Source organism: Ziziphus jujuba, chromosome 11, assembly GCF_031755915.1.
Source record: "Ziziphus jujuba cultivar Dongzao chromosome 11, ASM3175591v1".
Taxonomy (NCBI): domain Eukaryota; kingdom Viridiplantae; phylum Streptophyta; class Magnoliopsida; order Rosales; family Rhamnaceae; genus Ziziphus; species Ziziphus jujuba.
In genome coordinates, this window is record NC_083389.1 from 14,043,040 (window position 1) to 14,064,342 (window position 21,303).

Below are 21,303 nucleotides of genomic sequence, written 5' to 3' on the forward strand. Positions count from 1 at the left end.
TACAATGTACCATACGATGTATCAATCTGTAAACCGTGGGATACACCCACCTCACGACCCTCAATATATGAAAGGTGTCATGGAAATAATAAATAACCGTCGGGACGTACCCAACCTTACGGTCCGTGGCAATAATAAACCGTTAGACACTACCAACCTCACGACACCGTGGTAATAATAATAAACCATCGGATAAACCCGACTTCACAGTCCGTGGTAATAATAAATAACCGTTGGATGAAACCAACCTCACGGCACCGTGGTAAACCCAACGCGCGGTAATATAATATAATATAATACTGATCCAAGGTATTGGCATTACATGGTACATCAATTTAAAATGACCGATACATCCTATTGTATCATAATCATAATTTAATTGTCAAGTTCAACCGCTTGTTCAAATATTTCAAAATCTCAAAACATCATTTCATACGAAAACCAGAAATACCACAGTGAAATATATTTACCATAAACTAATTTTAAGCACATAAAATTATAAAATATTTGATCGTGCTTAAAATTATATGATTTTCAATCTAGTTTCTCAAACCAAATAGTTTCCAAAATGATTTAAAATTTCAATTTACGTACCAAAATATTTAACTACTCCAAGTTCACTTATAAACCCATTAGAATATAAAACCATTTAATACATTGTCAAACCTTACGTAAAATGACAACTCATATTTAATAAGGTAATTATTTTTATATGCATAATCCAAACATTCAATCAAATGGTATATAAGCCAAATTATTCGAACACATATATATTATATTATACCCCAAAACAATTTTTAAAACTAATAACCATAGCAATAATTAAAATAAATCAAACCACAATTTCTTTAAATTTCCAAATATATTCTTTTGGCACCAAAACGTATATTAAAAACATTATAAATTAGCAATACCATTTATCTGGAAATTCTTTTAATATCAAATACATAAAATATATTTATCAAATATTTAATTATGAGATATTTCAACAATGAAATTTGATAAAATTTACCAAAATCTCAAATTCTTTAGAACCAACATAATTTATGATGCCCAAATATTTAATTCCATTCAATTTTGGCATCAAAAATTCCAAATATAAATTTACTAAATATTCAACACATCAAACATATTTTCAAATAACCAATTAACATAAAATATATATATTTTAACATCCCAAAATAATTTTGAAGGTGGGTCACTCACCTCGAGCACGCAATTAATCCAAGATCCTCCATGGGATCAATTCCACGATGTACACGTGCTCCTAGAACAACAATATTACACATCTCAAATAAATTAATATTTTATTCGGGTAAATAATATCTGGTATCCGGGGGGACTAACACAAACGTTAACCAAAATTGATGAGTAATATACCAAATCAAAGCTTGTGAAATGAGGATCGCATTACCGGCCTCCATTGATCCCAATTTCGCCGGTGGTGGTCGGAATTTGCCCAAGAAGTACCGGCCGAACTTGAACTTGAGAGATCTCTCAAATGGTGGGGGTTTTGGGCAATCTAATCACGGAAATGGACTCAGAGGGGTCGAAAATGGTGGGATAGAGGTATGGGTTGAGTTGGGATGGCCGGAAAACACAAGAAAAAAGGAGAGAGAGAATTTTCAGCAGTCGGGCTTCTCCGGCCCGATCTGGGCGCGTCCGGCGACTGGTGGCCGTAAAATTTTACGGCCGAGCTCACCTCCATCCCCCGCTCCTCTCTGGCCGGCGCGTGTAGCAAGGTGGTGGCCGGAATTTAAGAAACGGCAAGGGCCCGAGAGGAAGAAAAGGAAAGGAAACGAAGAAGAAGGAGGAAGAAGAAGAAGAACGAATTCAGGGGGGGGGGGGGCTGGGTCTTTTTCCCACGTGGGGGAAGGAAAAAAAAAGAAAAAAGAAAAGAAAAAGAAAAAGGAAATAAAATAAAATAATTAAATAATATTATTATATAAAATAACAATAATAAAATAATATGGTATTAAGCATGGTTGACATGTGGCATCTCATCATGGTGACACATGGTCATATTTATTGAGTCACACGTGGCACATTGTTACACGTTTAAAAATAATATTAAAATAATACTGTATATATTTTTTTAAAAACTTTGCAGGTCCATAACTTTTTAACGGGATGTTCAAATCAGGCGTGCCACTAGTCTATGGACTCGCATCGACGAACACTTCACAACCATGTATGAGTCAAAGCTCATTTCCCCATAAATAAAAAGTCAACTTCGGCACCCTGGATAGTTTGGACTCCAATCTTGTTTCGCTCATATCTTTCAACCGTAGCTCCGTTTTCAATGTGCTACTAGTCTACAAACTCGTGCCAACATGTACTTCATAACGGTACCTCAGTCAACCTAGAATTCCATCCGAGTCAAAAAGTCAACTTTTGACCCCTTCGGTCAACGATCAACGGTCAAAGTCAACGGTCAATCTCGGTTAAAGTTGGAAAATTTCCATTGTACTTTGGAACAGGGTGTTATAGTTGGCCTTAACAATTAGTTTTTAACCACAGCAATTAGTTTTAACTACAAAAATAGTTATGATAAATAAGATGAACACTTCTAACCACGGCAAATGATAATAGTTATAGCTAGAAAATTTTGGCTACTGGGTTATTGTTCACAGTATAATAATGACATTTTCTATCTCTAAAAATGTTTAGCTAGAAAAAGTACAAAAATGTTATGGCCTGTATTTTTTTGTAGTGTTCAATTATGAAAGTGAATGACCTTATTTCGTTTTTATAGTTATGCAAAACTCGAGGGTGGCTCAATAAAATTATATGTTTAAGCTCCATCAGTAAGAAAATCTAATTTATTCAAAAGTTCTAACTGCCAACATTGGTCAAAGAATCAACGACTAATGAATGATAGTCTCTTGACCCTTTGTTAATGAAGTAGTGACTGGTTGGCTTAAGTCATTAATGATATGTAATGTATTACCAGGCAATCAAGTGAACATATTTAAATCATTAACAAACAATTAATTGAGGTTTTAGCTTCTAATTTCATTTCACCATATCCATAGGTTTCACCTCTCAATGGAATTTACCAAAGAGATAAAGAATTAAGCAACGAAGAAATCCTTCACAAAAACATAAATATAGATCCAAAATAAAAGAGAACACAGATAAATAAGTTTTCCAGCTGTCTTGCACAAAAGTACTGTTCACGTGCAAACCAGCACCCCTTTGGTAAAATGGCCATATCTTCCTCTAGAAGACTTTAAATTGAACAACATTTGCTTTCAGGTGCCATAATTTCATAATTTTCGAGCTAAAAAATGATGTACAAACCCGAAGAAGAATAGTGAAATTATGATGATGGAAGATCGACAAAGCAACTGACATTCCCAAAAAAATTTAATAAATTTTCAGCTAAAAAAATTAATGTAAAAAACAAAGAAGAAGAACAAGATGGTGATGATGGTAGATCGATGAAATAGAGGAAGGATGCAGTAGAAGATAAACTCACCGGCCAGCGATGCTTTGAAGGGTTGTTTAAGCCTCCAAAATCAAGCTTCTTCCTCCTGAATATCAAATCAAGCCCTAACATAAATAGATCGAAGCTTATTTCGCAGATCAACAAATGACATTTCCCAAAAATATTTCATAATTTTTTAGCTAAAAATTAACGTAAGAAACAAAGAAAAATAACAAGATGATGATGATGGAAGATCGACGAAATAGAAGAAGAAGACATGCTCACCAGCCAGAGATGCTTCGAAGGGGATGGTGATGCGAGATTGAAGATGCTTCGAAGGGGGCAGCCAGAGATGCTTCGAAGAGAGCTCAATCGGACAAAAGTGACCCAGTCTCCAGATGGGTCAGATCTATCCCCTTCATTTGGGATAAAATGATCAATAGGACAAATCTATCCCCCTCCCATTTTTACTTTCCAAACACCGGACTGAGATTGGGTCCTGTCCTAACCTGCCCAGTCCTGCGTAACAACCATACCCTAAGGGGAATATTATGTAAGGTCGTTCCAGTTTCCACCGCCTAGAAGAAACTGATAAAAAATGCAACAACTTTTGGTGAAGGCAAACAACGGCACCGCCTTTCACAAAGAGGTGGTATATGGCCACATCTCTTTATAAGAGTTGAGAGCTGTGCTTTCAAGAGCATCAAAAATTTGTTCCATTAGCAGCACACGTATTAAACCCCCGGATTGTGTTAAACAAAGACAGTTCCATGCCTTGCAGGTAAACAGAGATGCACTAATAATGCTACACGATCTGCTAGTGCTCTGTAGGCGGCTAAATTGGGCTACGGATAAAGGTGGGTTTACCTTGAAGGCTTACAAACACTCTTTTTTTATTTTTATTTTTTTTTTAAGTTGTCTTTTTGTTATCCTTTTTTTTTCCTTTATATATATATATATATAACATGATAACTATTTTTTTTCTTAAAATATATGAATTTCATGAATAATAATAAAAATGAGTTTTATTTTATTAAAGTTATTTTTAAAAAAAAAATTATTGTATAGAACAATCTTACATCAAACAATATACAATATAATATTAATACTGTACAATATAATACAATATAATCCCATTAAATGCAATATAATAAAATTAATACAGTATTATTTTGCGTGCCAAATAATACCTAAAAGTTTATTCCCAAAAAAAAAAAAAAAACCTAAAAGGAAAATGAAGATAAATGACAAATGACTGGAAAGATTTTTGGTGTAAAAAGAATTCTAAATGTTTATATATGATTTAGAAAAAAAAAAATTGTATTTTTTTTTGTTTTGTTTTTTTTGTTTTTTGTTTTTAAAAGAAGAAAGTAGAACAGAAAGCAAAAGGATAATTATTTTATGCGCTGTTTGAAGATAAGAAAATGTGGAGGAAAAAATGTTTGAAGAAAAGGGAGGAAAAAAAAATATTTTTCTCCTGTAGAATTTATTTAAAAAAAAAAAAAAACAAAACAAAAATTTCCCTAACAAACTCTTTTTCTTATTTGGTTGTTGATAAAAACACAAGGAAAAATTTGTTCATTAATACCGTTTTGGCTTTATTGTTTCTCTACTTTTTCAACTTATTTTTACTTTTCTTTCAATTCATTATTTTGCTCTCTCTCTCTCTCTCTCTCTCTTTTTTTTTTTTTTTCCCTCTCTCAATGCTTTTAAAATGTGTCATATTGCCACCATATTTCGTTCCTGTTGCAAAGAGATTTTTTCCTCTATGTAAAAGAATTTTAGTGGCAATCTGACGCATTAAAATAGAGTAAAAGATAAATTGAAAGGAAAGTAAAAATAAGTTGAAAAAAAGGGTAAGGAAGATCGCAAAGTCTTAATAGAAAGGGATTAATTAATAGTGGCTGGGTTTTCGCAAACTTCCCTTCTTCTCCCCAGACAAATAATAACTGATTACTATAATAATCATTTATAATAATAAAAGCGAAAAATGTTAATTTGTTAAATTAAACTTCATCTTTTCCATCTTTTCCGCAGAGCAAATACAGCAAACGAGTCAGGGTTTTTTTTTTTTTTTTAATTTTATTTTTTAAACCCTGATATAAAATTTTAGTGACAAATATAATATACATATTCATATGCAAATTCATAATATATATATATATACCAAAAATATTTAAAGACGAGTATACATGCCTGAGAGAGAGAGAGAGAGAGAGAGAGAGACAGACAGACAGAGAGAAGGTTTGCGAAAGTTAGAGAAAGAGAGATATGAGTATTAGAGAGAGATTGAGAGATCCATAGATAGATAGAGAGGACGAAAGATGATTATTCTGAATAGCCAAAGGGTAAACGTGTCCACTTATGCTAAAATGTTGCTATTTGGACCCAAATGTTAATTGTTCGTTATTTTATAAAAATAATTCTGTAAGGTGGCTATTTTGACCAAAAACTCTACTTTGAATAGTATAGTCATTTGATGAAGCCGGTAGCTCCGGTGATAGAATATTTCTATTTGTGTTTATAAAGTTTGGATCATGAAAAAAACAAAATTTTGAATAACTTATAAATTAGGTATATTATTAAAAAAAGAAAAAGAAAAAGAAAGAGAGGATAGCCATTCTTTCAAAAAAAAAAAAAAAAAGTAGAATAGGATAGCCACTCAACCTCTTCTTCTCGATACAATGTATAATCCTTTCGTCCAAAAAATTAAAATAAAAAAAAAGGAGAAAAAAGAAAAGAAAAGAAAACTACAAAAACAAAAAAGCCTAATAGCTTTTCTTTTATTGAAGAACTTTATGGTCTGGTAAAAAGTCCCACCACGTGTTGTGAAATGGATAAATTTTGAAAACATTCAACAATATGCGGTGGGAAGTTTTTCCATGGGAACCGAATGTTCCAATATATATATATTTATTCATACTTATGGTATAAGTACAAATACCGTGCCAAACCAAGGATGCAGAGGAAAATATTATATATAAAACCAAGTTTCCAAAACCAGGCGTACATCAATTCTTTCTTAAATATTAAAGAAGTGCGCAGTTTTAATTATTCAGGATTAGCCCGAGCTAAGTGTTTTTTGTTTAGGATTAATTTTTAACAAATATAAGGTTTGTTCTTGTTCCATAATGACAAATATTACAAAGCACATATATTATGTAGTAAATATTGCAATGAGTTATAATGCTCCTCTCTCCATGTAATTGCACTTATAATCTCATGGAATCAATGTAAGACTTTCCATCAAGCTCACGTTTAAAAAGACCACTATAGAATTCTTGAACTCCAATCCTTCTATACTTTTGAGGTGATTGTTCATTAACCAAGCTATATGCAGGACCCATTTCACCATCAAATCTGGGACTGTAAAATGTAGCAATTGATAGCCTTTCTTTATCAGAGTTTATAGTTGCTCGATGCTCGATGCTACGATATTCACCGTTCGTTATAATCTGCCATTTATAAGGTAATTAACCATCAAAATACAAACAACCATTGATATATAAGCTCTAATTAGCACTTTCCTATTAACTACCATTACTCTGGCCAAAATTCTCTTTCTAACAGTCCTAAATTACATTTAGTAAGAACATTTATGAAAATACCAAAGATGTGTTTACCTCTAAAATATCTCCAATGTTGACAATGAAGGCATTTGGTAAGGGCTTAACTGGGACCCACATTCCATCTTTCTTGATTTGGAGACCTTCAACCTCACTGACTTGAAGGAGTATGGTGAGGCCTACAGCATCAGAGTGAGGTGTTAGGCCAATGACTTGCTCCGGTTGAGGACATGGAGGGTAATAGTTCATCCTCATGGCCTGAAGACCACCTTCAAACAATTCTGTCACTTCCTTGGCCTGTACTTTCAGAGCCTGTTCCATTTGTTTTAGAATTCTCATTGCCAGATTTCTTAGTTCCAATGAGTATGTTTCCAAGGTTTCTCTACATAATTAATATACATAAATAAATTGGATACACCCCAAGTGATAATAGAAAAGCATATCCTTAAAAAAGGAAAGATAAAGAAAAATAAAAGAGGGATACTATTAATTAACCTGAAAGGAGAAGGAAGTTTAGGAAATAAGTGCGGTTTTCTCATATGGACTGGAAGAGTGGTCAAGAAGAAAATGTCATTCCAATCTAGCTTTTGTTCCTCAGAAACTACAAATGCTTGTCCAAATCCTTCTACTTCCCCTGAATTTTGCCAAAACTTTTTCTTCTCTTCCATTGGAAGCTTGAAAAATTCTTGAATATCAGTCTTTATTTTCTCCACCAAGGAAGAGCTTACTTCATGGTTTACCAACTGGAATATTGCCATACTATAATTAGCTAGGATACCATTCTTGCTAATTTGCTTTGTTAATCAGTAAATAAATAAATAAATAAATAATTTTTAATTAAGCACTAAATAAATAAAATAAGCAAGATCTTCTTCAAACCCAAACGTATACATCTCATTTTTGGTATTTTTATTTTTGGTTTTGTTATGGGAATCATCTTGCTTGTAAATGGGTGTTTAATATTGTTGATAGTTAGATTTACCTTTAAAAAAAATAAAAATAAATAATTGTTGATCATTAGACGTGTTAAGTACTTGTCCCTTCAGTCACATGGAATAAGAAGACTTCATTATTTTTTATAGTTAGTTTTTTATCCCAAATTCATCTGTCGAATTATCATTGCCGACAACAAGACAAACATGTCAAATTATCATATGGAATTAGGTTGAAGAATGTATTTTTCAAATTTTACCCGTTTAATTCTATTAGAAGATGGATAGATTTTTAAAACCCATGTGGGACCTTCTTCAGAAATTCAATATAGACTTGTCCAGACGTTCAATAATTCACATCCATCAAAAAAATGTTTTCAACAGACTAGACGATGATAGGCAGGCTGCTTGAATTAATGTGTTCGTGGCGAAATTGCATTTTAGTATTTTTATCATGCCTTCAGTCCCTCCTAGTCCAAGAGGATCTAGATCATGAACATGATTTACATGGCTTAAAGAATCTTTCTATTTTTAACTAATCACTGACTTTAATTTCATTTCTGTGAACTGATCAGATGAATTTCATCACTAACCCTTAAATTATTTAAGCATTTAATTGTATTCTTTTCTTTTTCTCAAGCTTTGACAAATTCAAGGTACAAGAGCACAACTAAACTCATATGCTGAATTAATGGCTCACTAATCAAATTTCTTGATAATCATAAAAGTAAATAATGAAGAAGAAGATGAAGGAAGTGAAGGGTGTGTGTGTGTGTGTGTGTACCTGGAAAAAGCCCCAATCCTTGCAAGCTGAGTGGAGATTTTCCAACTCAGAAGCAGTTGATTCTACAGAAATCAACTTCTGAAGATCGATTACTGGGATTTGAGGAGAGCAAAGTTGATTAGAAAAGAAAATTGGGTCTTGATTAGCACGTATATATCTGGAGGGTACACTAAGATTCGGCTCCTTCTTCACCAATTCTTGCACACTAGGCACCAGAAGAGAACTTCCGAACAAAGATTTATTTTCTTCCATTGCTTTTCCCCTCTCTTGTTTGCCTAATTTGCCTGTGCGTCTTTGCAATTCAATACATATATATATATATATATATGAATTATTATATTAAGATATCATGGTTATAAAATCAGAATATAATGAAAATTATTAAAAATAAAGTACAAAAAATTATTTTATGTTCATTAATTTATATTATATTGATGTGAAGGATTCTATATACACATATATATATATATATATATGGATTATATATTTAAGCAAAGCTCTTGTTGACTAATATATGATAAAAAATAAAATAAAAAAATCTTTATTGACTAAGTTTGCGTTATTTGTTTATAATTATGATTTATTTAGCACTTTTAATTTTGCCAGCTAAGCATTAAACATTTGAATGACCAACTTCCAACATTTCTTAATTAATAATTAAGCCAAATATTTTACTAATCGCTACACTCAATTATCTCCTCTTAGAATCCTTTTCAATCCTATCACCTCCATCTTTAAAGGTGACCTAACTTATTTTTAATTAATTTAATTGAATTTTTATTGTGTTGATGTTGATTAATTTATAGTATCCCTTACTAAACTAAACATAAATCTCTAAAAATAAAGATAATAAATAAATTATTATATTGGTTGTTTATCCAGCAAGTTATGCACCTAATCATTTTTAAAATAAATTGGAAAAACAGTTTTATTTTTTTTTTCTTTCTTTTTTTTGAAGAAAAGTATAATATCTTTTTTGGTAATTTGAGATGGAAAGTGAGCGTATAGCGTTTTTGTCGGATGAGTTTATACATACCTACGCTGAAACAATATTTCTACACGAGGCACTAACCGGGAGCCCAGAAATATGGCAAAGTTTGGTCTGATAGTAGCCAAAGCTGGCATTAAAAATTAAAAATAATAATAATAATAATAATAATAATAACCCATCTGGTCGGAGAGACGTACCTAGACGGATCAAATGGCTATTAAATTCCATTCAAATTTCAAAATGATATCGTCTTGTAATGGAGTTAAACAAATTAGACAAATTACTCACATGGCTCCAAATCCAATTTGATATATAGGATTAAAATACAATTAAACAAATTAGAGGTGCTAAATTTTAAAACTCTGAGATTTTGAGGATTTAAATTGCAAAGGCTGAATTGTAAAATTTTAAACAAAATTTGAAAGTGTAATTATCCCAAATCTTAAATATTAAAATGCAATATACTTAATTGCGGTATAAGTAATATTCAAAGATAAGACATATGGACATTTATGTACCATTATTTTTCCTTCTTTTTTTTTTTTTTTTTTTTTTTAGCTGGAAAGGACTTTTATGCGTCATGCGCACTCTCGAAGTACGTTTCATTCCACAACACGTCACAGTGACCTCCGTGCCACCTATCCCTGTAAGAGTACCGTGGAAATATTCACCAAAAAGGAAAGTACCGTGGAAATTAATCACGGACACCAGTGACAACAAAGTATATAAAGTTTCCCGACAACAAGACAATATCGAGTCATTACCAAATCTATGAGTACACTGTACAAATATAACCAAAACGACGACACCGAAGTTGATCATGTATAGCTTAGGTAACCACGGCTAGGAATGTCAACGTATTGGATGGGATTGGTTTTTAAAATTTTATTTCTGTTTTGTGGAAAATTTTTTATTCCATTTCTGTGGTTTTTTTTGTTTTTTTAAAAATGAGACGAGAATGGGGATTCCTCATTTGGTGGCGATACAGGACGGTTTTTTTTTATATATATATATATAATTGATATAATTTTTTTAATAAATTTATACAAAATTGTATTTTTTTTTATGAATACAATGTAAATAAAATAACCAAAAATATAATAAAGTACATCAAAGTTCAAATTTATAATTATAATAAAATACATCCTAAAAAAATATAATATAATATAATCCAAATACATAAACATAAAATTTATAAAAATACGCGTGCACTCATAATAAAGTTTTACTTCTCAATTCCTTAAGTTTTCATGGAAGAATGTTCGATAAAAGTTAACTGCTACAAAAATAAACAAAAATATTAAATAATATCAAAAAATTTTAAACAATTTAATATAAACATTTTTTGTAATAAATAAATTCAATTTACCATATCCGTAGTAATTGCAACTCTACTATAATTCCAGCTAAGAACAGTTACGTGGGACCAGATGCCCCTAAATCCATAATAGCATTCACAAATTACTATTGAATCTAAGGCATTTACTATTTAGGAGTATATTCTTTTTCCATTTTTAGTAGTTTTGAAGGTCTAGGTATTCAAGTACTAGAATTCACTAGAAATTGGGGTAGGAAGGTCCATAAGTCTTCTTTTGTTATCAGGTGAGTCATCTATAGTAAGCTAAGTTGGGCCATTCTAAGGATCAATAAGTGTCACTTGATGAACATTTTAGTGTACTACAATGAAAATCTTAATTCTGGGCAACAGCTTGATGCCTAAGTAAATCTAGGTCTGGCACATAGGGTTAACACTTCTCATTCTTTCTTATCTATCAATTACAACTTAAATATTGCAACACTCTAATTTCATGTCATAAACGCGAAAGAAACAAAACTACAACTCTCATACTCCTGACTTGCGCAAATTTGATTCCTTTGGAACCATAACCTATTATACAATCAAACCATCTGGAAATAAATAAATAAATAAATAAATATGAATAACCTTCTCCCTCCTATCAAAAGTCTAAAGAAAATATTTTCACCTAAACAGCTTGCATATCCCACAGAAGCAATATTCTAATTTTCGGCAAAACCTACAGCATAAAATAAAAATTGAACAGCACCAGATATGCATGTTTCCTCACATATGATCAACATTACAGAACTTTGAAAGCAGTTGCTTTGAGCTTGGGCCACACAAATTTTCAATATTTCACCAAATTTATAAAGACGAAGAGGTTAGAGTTGTCATCAACTGATCAATTATATATATATATACATATTTATTTCATTTTTGCATCTGAAGAAGTAATCACCAGGCTTAACTATTGGCATAAATTAACCTTGTCAACACCAAATTTAAATTATGGGCTACTCTTTTAATCCATTAACCTTATTTCACATCATCTACTTAATTCCAGCTAGAATCAACTACACTACATAGACAACATGTTGAGTAGAATCATTCAACCAAGAGTATTGACCAATGGACTGACAATCCTTATCACTAAATACATATAAACAAAACCCAAATTTTGAATAGCCACATAGAAGCTCACCAGTAGGTGAATCCTTCAGCGAATTAAAAGCCATTGGAATTGCTGAAACAAAACAAAGAAACAGAGAAGAACAAAAAAATAAGTTAGGAAATCAAAAAAATGTCATACATAAATTAACCATTCACCAAATAAAAAAAGAAACCCAAATCAGTAAACACCATAACAAAAATAAGGATCTCCAAACCTAACCAAGGCTGACCTGAGGGCTGAGGGAGCGAGGTGATGCTTGATGGTGGTGGCGGCGGCTATGAAGAAGAATCGGCAGTAGCAAGGTTGAGTTGCGGCGGCAGGCACTACTGGTTGAGCAACAGAGTAAGGGAGCTGAGGGAGAATGGGAGAAGATGGTGGTAGTGGAGTGTTTTAACTTAGGGTCGGCTGGCCTGGGCTTGTAATTGTGAAAACATTAAAAAAAAAATTAAGTAAATATATACAGGGGTGTTTAATCCCCAGATCCGGCCCGGTCTCGATTAGGGCTTAAAGAGTTAAGCCCGACCCCGCCCCACAGTCCCCTTTTTTGGAGAAAAAACCGCCCCATTAAGGATGGTACACCATGAGTTTTAGGATGGACGGGACATATTGACATTCCTAACCACGGCCATGTCAAAATAGCAAACAGTAACATGAAAAAAAGAATTATTATAATGATAAAAAATATTAAAATAGCCAGAGCCCATGAAAATTCTTTTGACACTTGGATCAATCGTCTTGGATGGTAATAATATATTAGGTTAAATAATTCATTTGCTCACCTTCTTTACTTTTTATTCATCACACAATACCCTTTTATAATTATAGTAATTCACCTTCTTTATTTGTATATTTTTAAATTCATTACCTTCTAAATATAAATGTAAATAATTTATTCATTAAGTCAAACTTAATTATCATCCATGAGTAACATCTACTCAACTCCATTGATTATATTTGACTATGTCTTACAAGTGGGAGTATGTTTATAAATGTTTTTGTAATGATTTAAAACGTTCTATGGTCCTTTCACCAAAAAAATAAAATAAATAAATAAAAGTTTTATGGTCCAAAGTATTAATAGTAGACTTGCTAAAGTATTCCGTTACAACTTCTTCTTTTTTTTTGATAAATTCAAATGATTTTTAAAATATTTATTTTTATATGAATTTTTAAAAAATTTATTGACATATTATAAAAATTATAATAAAAATTCAAAACATAAATCATATTAATCAATTTCGATCACATATTAAAAATTTATAAAAATACCAAATAAAAACAAGTGGTCATTTGAGCCACCTAATTTTTTTTCCGTTGAAGAGAGAGCTAGCACGCGATGTCCAGCAAGCCATTGACCAAGTCTGACAACTATAGTAGAGTAGGCATTAGGTTTTTGTATATTTATTTATTTATTTATTTTTCTGTTTAGTCTTACAACCATAGTAGAGTAGGTATTAGCTTTTCCTTTCATTTTTTTTTCTTTTTTTTTTTTTGGGGGGGGGGGGGGGTTGATAATGTAGTAGAGTAAGTATTAGCTAGTTAATTAGTAGTTCAATAAGTTGGTGGAGTCAATGCTTTTTCTGGGAGTGGAATAATTATAAAGCACCAAACATATATATAATACTAGGTATGGCCACGTGCGATGCACATGGCTTGGATTAAAATTTGAATGTTTAATAGCTTTTAAGTAATATGGAAAAGTTTGAATTAAAAAGTTGTTAAATTAGTTTTTTTAATTAACATTTTTCAATTTGTTTAGAAGGATTTAATCTTAAATTATTAATAAACATAAAGAAATTAATCATTTTATCCCAAGTTTTTCATAAATTTAATATCCAAATCGCATCATATAATTTTGAAGTAAGAACACTTCCAACTGATACAAACCTAGGACAACCTGCTCCTAAACCTGTATTATATTAGCCCGGATCTTAATTAAGTTCAAGTTCTAATGGAATTAACCTCAACCCCTAACCAACCTGTGGTTAGAAACCTTGGTATAATGTAGACGCCACAATAGGGGATGGAAAACCTATTAATAAGTCAAGCTAAACCAACCAATTCTCTAATGGTGTTTTAGGTGTTCTCAAAGAACAAAAAGATAATTAATCTCACAAGTATTTTCTCAATCAAATCAAAGTTAGTTCTTATTGATAACTAAGCCTTTAAATAGGCTTTGAAAGAAACAAAATAAACCCTAAAAACCCTAGGTAAAACCGGCCACACACATAAAGAATCCTAGTTGGCCGTAACTATCCTTCCTTTCCTAATCTAAGTTTGATTAATTAATTCCTTTATATTAAATTAGGAATTAATTAATTTACAATAAAATAAAAACCTTCCTAAAGTTATTTGTCCAGAAAATAAATAAATAAAAACCCAAAAAGAAAGAAAGTCAATCGCAAATTAGGTAACGAGTTAACTTTGAAATTTAGGCGGAATTATTTCTTCAATCGAGCTAACTTATGTTTGCCTGATGTCCGAGCTAACTTATGGCCTATCCGAGCTAACTGATGTCTGTTTGAGCTAACTTGTGTATGGCCGAGCTAACTGATGTCTGTCCGAACTAAGCTGTGTCTGGCCAAGCTAACTGATGTCTGTCTGAGCTAAGTTGTGTCTGGCCGAACTGACTGATGTCTGTCCGAGCTAAGTTGTGTCTGGCCGAGCTAAGTTACATCCGATGTCCGAGGCAAGGCTCCGATATCCGAAGTCCGAGATTAGATGTCCGAGACATGGGTGTCCGATATAAAATATCCGAGGATAGTGTTGATGTCTGCCTGATGTCCGAGCTAACTTATGGCCTATCCGAGCTAACTGATGTCTGTCTGAGCTAACTTGTGTTTGGCCGAGCTAACTGATGTCTGTCCGAACTAAGTTGTGTCTGGCTGAGCTAACTGATGTCTGTCCGCGCTAAGTTGTGTCTGGCCAAACTAACTGATTTCTATCCGAGCTAAGTTGTGTCCGGCCGAGCTAAGTTACATCCGATGTCCGAGGTAAGACTCGTTCGAGATCAGATGTCCGAGGCAAGGCTCTGATATCTGAAGTCCGAGAGCAGATGTCCGAGACATGGGTGTCCGATATAAAATATCCGAGGATAGTGTTGATGTCCGAGCTAACTTATGGCCTATCCGAGCTAACTGATGTCTCTCTGAGCTAACTTGTGTTTGGCCAAGCTAACTGATGTCTGTCCGAACTAAGTTGTGTCTGGCCGAGCTAACTGACGTCTGTCCGAGCTAAGTTGTGTCTGGCCGAACTAACTGATGTCTGTCCGAGCTAAGTTGTGTCTAGCCGAGCTAAATTACATCCGATGTCCAAGGCAAGACTCGTTCGAGATCAGATGTTCAAGGCAAGGCTCCGATATCCGAAGTTCGGGATCAGATGTCCGAGACATGGGTGTCTGATATAAAATATCCGAGGATAGTGTTGATGTCTGCCTGATGTCCGAGCTAACTTATGGCCTATCCGAGCTAACTGATGTCTCTCTGAGCTAACTTGTGTTTGGCCGAGCTAACTGATATCTGTCCGAACTAAGCTGTGTCTGGCCGAGCTAACTGATGTCTGTCCGAGCTAAGTTGTGTCTGGCCTAACTAACTGATGTATGTCCGAGCTAAGTTGTGTCTGGCCGAGCTAAGTTACATCCGATGTCCGAGGTAAGACTCATCCGAGATCAGATGTCCGAGGCAAGGCTCCGATATCCGAAGTCCGAGATCAGATGTCCGAGACATGGGTGTCCGATATAAAATATCCGAGGATAGTGTTGATGTCTGCCTGATGTCCGAGCTAACTTATGGCCTATCCGAGCTAACTGATGTCTGTCTGAGCTAACTTGTGTTTGGCCAAGCTAACTGATGTCTGTCCAAACTAAGTTGTGTCTGGCCGAGCTAACTGATGTCTGTCCGAGCTAAGTTGTGTCTGGCCGAACTAACTGATTTCTGTCCGAGCTAAGTTGTGTCTGGCTGAGCTAAGTTACATCCGATGTCCGAGGCAAGACTCGTCTGAGATCAAATGTCCAAGGCAAGGCTCCGATATCTGAAGTCCGAGATCAGATGTCCGAGACATGGGTGTCCGATATAAAATATCCGAGGATAGTGTTGATGTCTGCCTGATGTCCGAGTTAACTTATGGCCTATCCAAGCTAACTGATGTCTGTCTGAGCTAACTTGTGTTTGGCCGAGCTAACTGATGTCTGTCCGAACTAAGCTGTGTCTGGCCGAGCTAAGTGATGTCTGTCCATTAGTGAGAATAAATTAATTTTAAAACTAATTAAAACATAAACAATTTATTTTGATTCTAGTCCATTATCATGAAATTTAATTTATTCATGGATTTATATATTAACTAAAAGAAACACAAAAAATAAAAAATGATCATAGGAAATATAAGTACAATCATAAAAACTCATAATTACTATTTTACTTTCGTTAAACAAAAAGTTGTCATAAAATACTTGTGTCATAGATGAATCTATCTTAGCATCATTGCTATCTTCCTAAGATAAATTGCAAGATTTAATAGAAATGTATTAGGTTATACCTAAATCAATTTTCTATTACATCTTGCAATGTACAAAATAATAATATTAGTGTTACTATCATAGTATAGTATAAATATGCTATAAGTTCACAAAGACTGATAATAATCTACTTATGAACTGATAGTAATCTATCATGTCCACATTAACAAAAAGATGGTTCCCATGATAACAAATTAAGCATTGTCTTTAAGCTCGGCAAACTGCTTCCTACTCCCTTCACCAAATTGTAAATGAGAACTTTCAAGATTCAGCGCTATTGGATCTGCCTCACCTGCACTTTTGGAAATCATCAGCTTTAGTTTCTTTGTTGCATTGTTTCTTGCAGTAGACTTTGAAACCAAATCAGCTAGGACTTTATCTTCATTGCTCATTTGCTCTATCTTAGCATTGTCAACACTTCCAGATATATCTGATTTTGAAAGTTGTAATATATATGCATTAGAACATTAAATAAAAGCTCATGTAATTTCACTTAGGATATAATGTATCAAACATGTTCATACATCTCAATTCAGTTATGCCTAATGATTTTCCACTTTGCTCTTCAACAATTTCTAAAACTTGACTAACTTCAGCATCATTTGAAGTATCTGTTTGTGTTAATGTGTTGATTTCTTTTGAAATAGTATCACAAACAGAAAGGATTGTGTATTTCCATCTTGTAATATCACGATATTCATGTTTAGATGCTTTAACTTGAATTAGAAGCTTATGACTACTGGATAATGTGGCAATTTTTTCAATATCTTTAACAAAATCCTAAAAAAAAGAAAGATTCACAGTTAGTACTCACATAAGCATTTACATCATTTATATATGTTTTTTCAAAGAACAAGTTAAAACTATCCAGTCATTTCCACAAACACATATGAAAAGAATTATATTACCCCATCAGATTTATTCATCAACTCATATGCAGTGCAACCAAGAAATTTTTCAGCTTGATTTTTGAACAATGTAGCATTCAATGATGAAGACTCATCTATCAAATCAACAATGACTCGGCACCTGAATAAAATAAATAATATGAAATGTCTTATACAATAACTGAATAAAGTATTTCACATTATACAAAATTCAAATGGCACTGGGTGGAGAGAGCAGAGGCAAAGATTGAGGCATTAACCTAATGGATTACAACAAAAGGTGATGAAGTAATAATCTATATGACAAAGATAAGCTAAGTATTTAGAGAACAAAAATTTATGGAGTTCTATATTTTGCTTACTAAACTATAAATGAAAATTCCTAATGAACATGCTTAACATAAAAGATGGCTCATTTTGTTATTTTTCTTTGTTTTGTGTTGCAATTCTTAAACACGATCTCTGTTTAAGTTTGATTTTTGAGTTTCAAATAATGATGATTAATTTCAATTATTAATTTTTGTGGATCTCAATTATTATGGCAACTAAATATCCGAAAATACTCAAAAGACAGTGGAGTTTTTCTTGCAATAAATCTCGTTATTTTGGCTAGCAAGCATGATCCTCAATCATAATGTAGCCTGTTTTTGCTTTTAAATGTAGCATATTGACAAATGAGCAAAAGTTGTAGAATGAGGTGATTGCTATGGGGCTCAACAAATGTACAAATCGATCAGTGCAAGGTATAATCATATCTTTTTTCTGTTTTATTCTTGTCCTATTCATTTAGATCAAAGCTTTATCTTATGTTTCACACCTGAGATGAAAAATATAATATCATTGATTATAAATTTTTCATGCATAATAAATTAGTGTGTTTTTAATGGGGAAAAAAACCCAGTAGTTGTAAGTTACAATCATATAATGATGATTGCATAATTGGACGATAATAACAATAATAATAATAATAATAACAACAAATATTTGTATGCATACCTTGGCATAGCTTTAACTTGATCATGTCTGCAATACAAGCAGTTAAACCTCTGTTCAAATTCATACCCAGTTGCTTTTATGCGTTTTTCACAGCTTAAGTACCAAAAAGGTTGAATCAAATTTGTCACTTTGATGTGACAATTGATCCAAAAACTTCTCCTCTGTTTACATAATGAAAAGTACAAACATATCTTAATATTATAGTTGTTAATAATTATAAACAAAATAATAGTCAAGAAATTTACCGTATTAAGTTGATTATCTATCATCTTAATGGTAATGATGTCCTCAGCAGAAGGAAGTGTAGACAGTGACTTTGTCTCAAGACCAATCCTTCCACATATTATGTCCATGGCTTTTTCAGCATTAGCATTATACCTGTAATTGCTCAAATTAATTATTTCTATTTTTATTTTTTATACAAGAAAAATTGTTCTAAATTTAAACTCCAATATTAGTTTACCAAATTGATAAAGCAGCTGCTTGTGGTATCTCCGGTTCAATAACAAATGAACTGGAGGATTTGGTTGAAAACGAGATACCTGTATGATGATATAAATAATACAAATATGCATGTAAAAAATTGAATTAATAAAAACTAATTTAGAAAATTGCCGACTATTTTAATTACATAAAAATTGTTCAAAAATAACATCAATTGTAGTGTAGTCATTAAGGAAACATACCATTATATGAGCTAACTTTAAGTCGACATCCAATTATGATTGGTTTTCTATTCATAATATTCAAAATTTCACTATGAATCAAATAAACCAAATTATAGATGACATAGTCATTGACTATCTATTTATTTTTTAGACTGAGAGAAAAAAAACAATGACCATCACGATCTCTTGTGGGATTGCATGCTCTCCTACTACTTTTTCTTTTTTCTGTTTTTTTTTTTTTACTGTTTTTTTTTTCCCACCCGACAAAGGGATTGTTTTGTTAATTATGAGTTTAGAGCTTTAATGAATGTTGGGGTTAGTTAAAATATATTGTTCAATTCTGAAAATGGGTTTTATTATTTTTGTATAGTTATGTTTGTTTGATGGTGTGGGGTTTAAGGATAGAACAAAAGAATAATCTTAAAGCAAGGTTTTTGAGGGTGGTTCATTTTAAAATAATTAGATGTTATGTGAATGCTAAGGACATTTATTTAAGTATGGTTTTAGTATAATAATGGGGAAAAAAAAGGGAAAAAAAAAAGAAGAAGAATTGATGTGTGTTTTTGGGCATGGGTAGAGGGTACTCAACTTTTACTCTACTTAATTAAAAAGCTTTTGGTTTAATGATTTGAAAAAGAAAAAAAGAAAAAAACAATGGGTATGACGGAAAAAAAAAACAAAAAAATGAAAGTCTTTAACACGTGTGGGAAAGAGACATGATGGGTAGGAGAATGCTAAAAGGGAAAGCTTATTTTAATTTTAAGCCACTTGAGCAAGTGTGAAAATTTTGTAGCCAACAATTTATATTGAGTTGTTTTTTACATGGTGTTCATAAAAAGTTTTTTTATTTAGATTTTGGTTGGTTGTTGAATATGCTACATTTCATTTTGCAATTTCTAAAACAAATAATGAAATAAGGGAAGACTATAGAATGAGAAACACGGATGCTCTGGCAGTTGTTAGAGCTCTCAAAAAATGGATATTTGAGATAATCTACGCAGACAAGCTAGTCCTTTTGTTAACATAAATACATGTTGGTTTTTCATATATCAATATGTGATATTGGGTGAAGAATTGAAATATAAATCATATGCATGTGCACACAAAAGCAATGAAAAATGCAAAGATCCATGCACAATAAAATTCATGAACTCACAAAAGAATTGAAATGCACGAGGAAATTAAGTAATAAGACAAAGGAATGGAAAAAATTAAAGTTACCAATTTTGTAGTGAATAACACAATCCTCAGGTTCTTTGTCGTCACTGATAAAGAGAGTAGGGGGAGCGAAAAGCTGAAAACAAAAAAAAAATAGAAAAGGAAAAAAGCCAATGGCATTTAAATACTGAAAACCAAGGAAATAGGCTTTAAAATATTATAAATCAAAATCTTTACTTACATGGTAAGTCAAAGTCCTTTCTGAAGTATAATAATGAAGTCCAGAATTTTGTATAAAGTACACCAACTCTATCCTTACCATACTGTAAGTCATTATAACCATAATCCATGCCATACCACAACCCCTGACACCTGTATGGCAAAATAAAAAAAGAAGCATAAAATGTGGATCTCACCAGTATGACAACTGTTGAAGATCAAATATGTGATGGAACATTCAAGGATTTTAATTAACGTAATAGATAAAAGATAAAAGGCTAATGCAAAGCAATAGTTGGAGTAAGTCCAATCCATTATTTATTAACAAAAAAGTCCAGCCCATTTAACAGAAATTTATTTAATATTTAAAGTGAAAAAATTTACTACACTCACATATGATAAAATATTTAACAAAAATATTTATTTTTTTAAATTTGCTTTGAAAATCATATATATATATATATATTGTATGCACATATTCATATACACATCAAAACATAAATTATTTCTTCATTTTACATTTATTTTTTTATACATATTGGATCAAATCAGTATCATATTATATATATAATACATATATTAATTTTTATGTGAATGAATCAAATTCCATATATGCAAGCACATATTAGAATTTATATATATTTTTTTTTCTGGGTAACGGACATTTTCTTTGGAAAAAAAAAAAGAA

General features: G+C 32.1%; 1 protein-coding gene and 1 long non-coding RNA gene across 2 annotated transcripts; both read right to left on the bottom strand.

Moving 5' to 3' along the window:
• Window positions 1-6,526: 6,526 nt before the first annotated feature.
• LOC107404998 (protein SRG1) lies at window positions 6,527-9,018 on the bottom strand. Its single transcript, XM_016012010.4, has 4 exons — window positions 8,713-9,018; window positions 7,492-7,739; window positions 7,054-7,378; window positions 6,527-6,885 (listed from the first exon to the last, which is right to left on the bottom strand). The coding sequence occupies exons 1-4, from the start codon at window positions 8,962-8,964 to the stop codon at window positions 6,643-6,645; spliced, it is 1,068 nt and encodes a 355-aa protein (XP_015867496.3). The 5' UTR covers window positions 8,965-9,018; the 3' UTR covers window positions 6,527-6,642.
• A 1,082-nt stretch (window positions 9,019-10,100) lies between these two features.
• Window positions 10,101-12,590, bottom strand: LOC112489844 (uncharacterized). The gene is made up of 3 exons (XR_003054105.3): window positions 12,404-12,590; window positions 12,205-12,246; window positions 10,101-10,347 (listed from the first exon to the last, which is right to left on the bottom strand). It is a non-coding gene; the product is annotated as an uncharacterized LOC112489844 (long non-coding RNA).
• Between the last annotated feature and the right edge of the window lie 8,713 nt (window positions 12,591-21,303).

Bases quoted from the DNA above. Each gene is read 5' to 3' on its own strand.
- LOC107404998 (XM_016012010.4), bottom strand. From the start codon at position 8,964: ATGGAAGAAAATAAATCTTTGTTCGGAAGTTCTCTTCTGGTGCCTAGT. The intron at 7,379-7,491 runs GTTAATTAATAG...TTAATTATGTAG, and splicing joins AAACTTCCTTCTCCTTTCAG to AGAAACCTTGGAAACATACT. The intron at 6,886-7,053 runs GTAAACACATCT...TATAAATGGCAG, and splicing joins ACATTGGAGATATTTTAGAG to ATTATAACGAACGGTGAATA.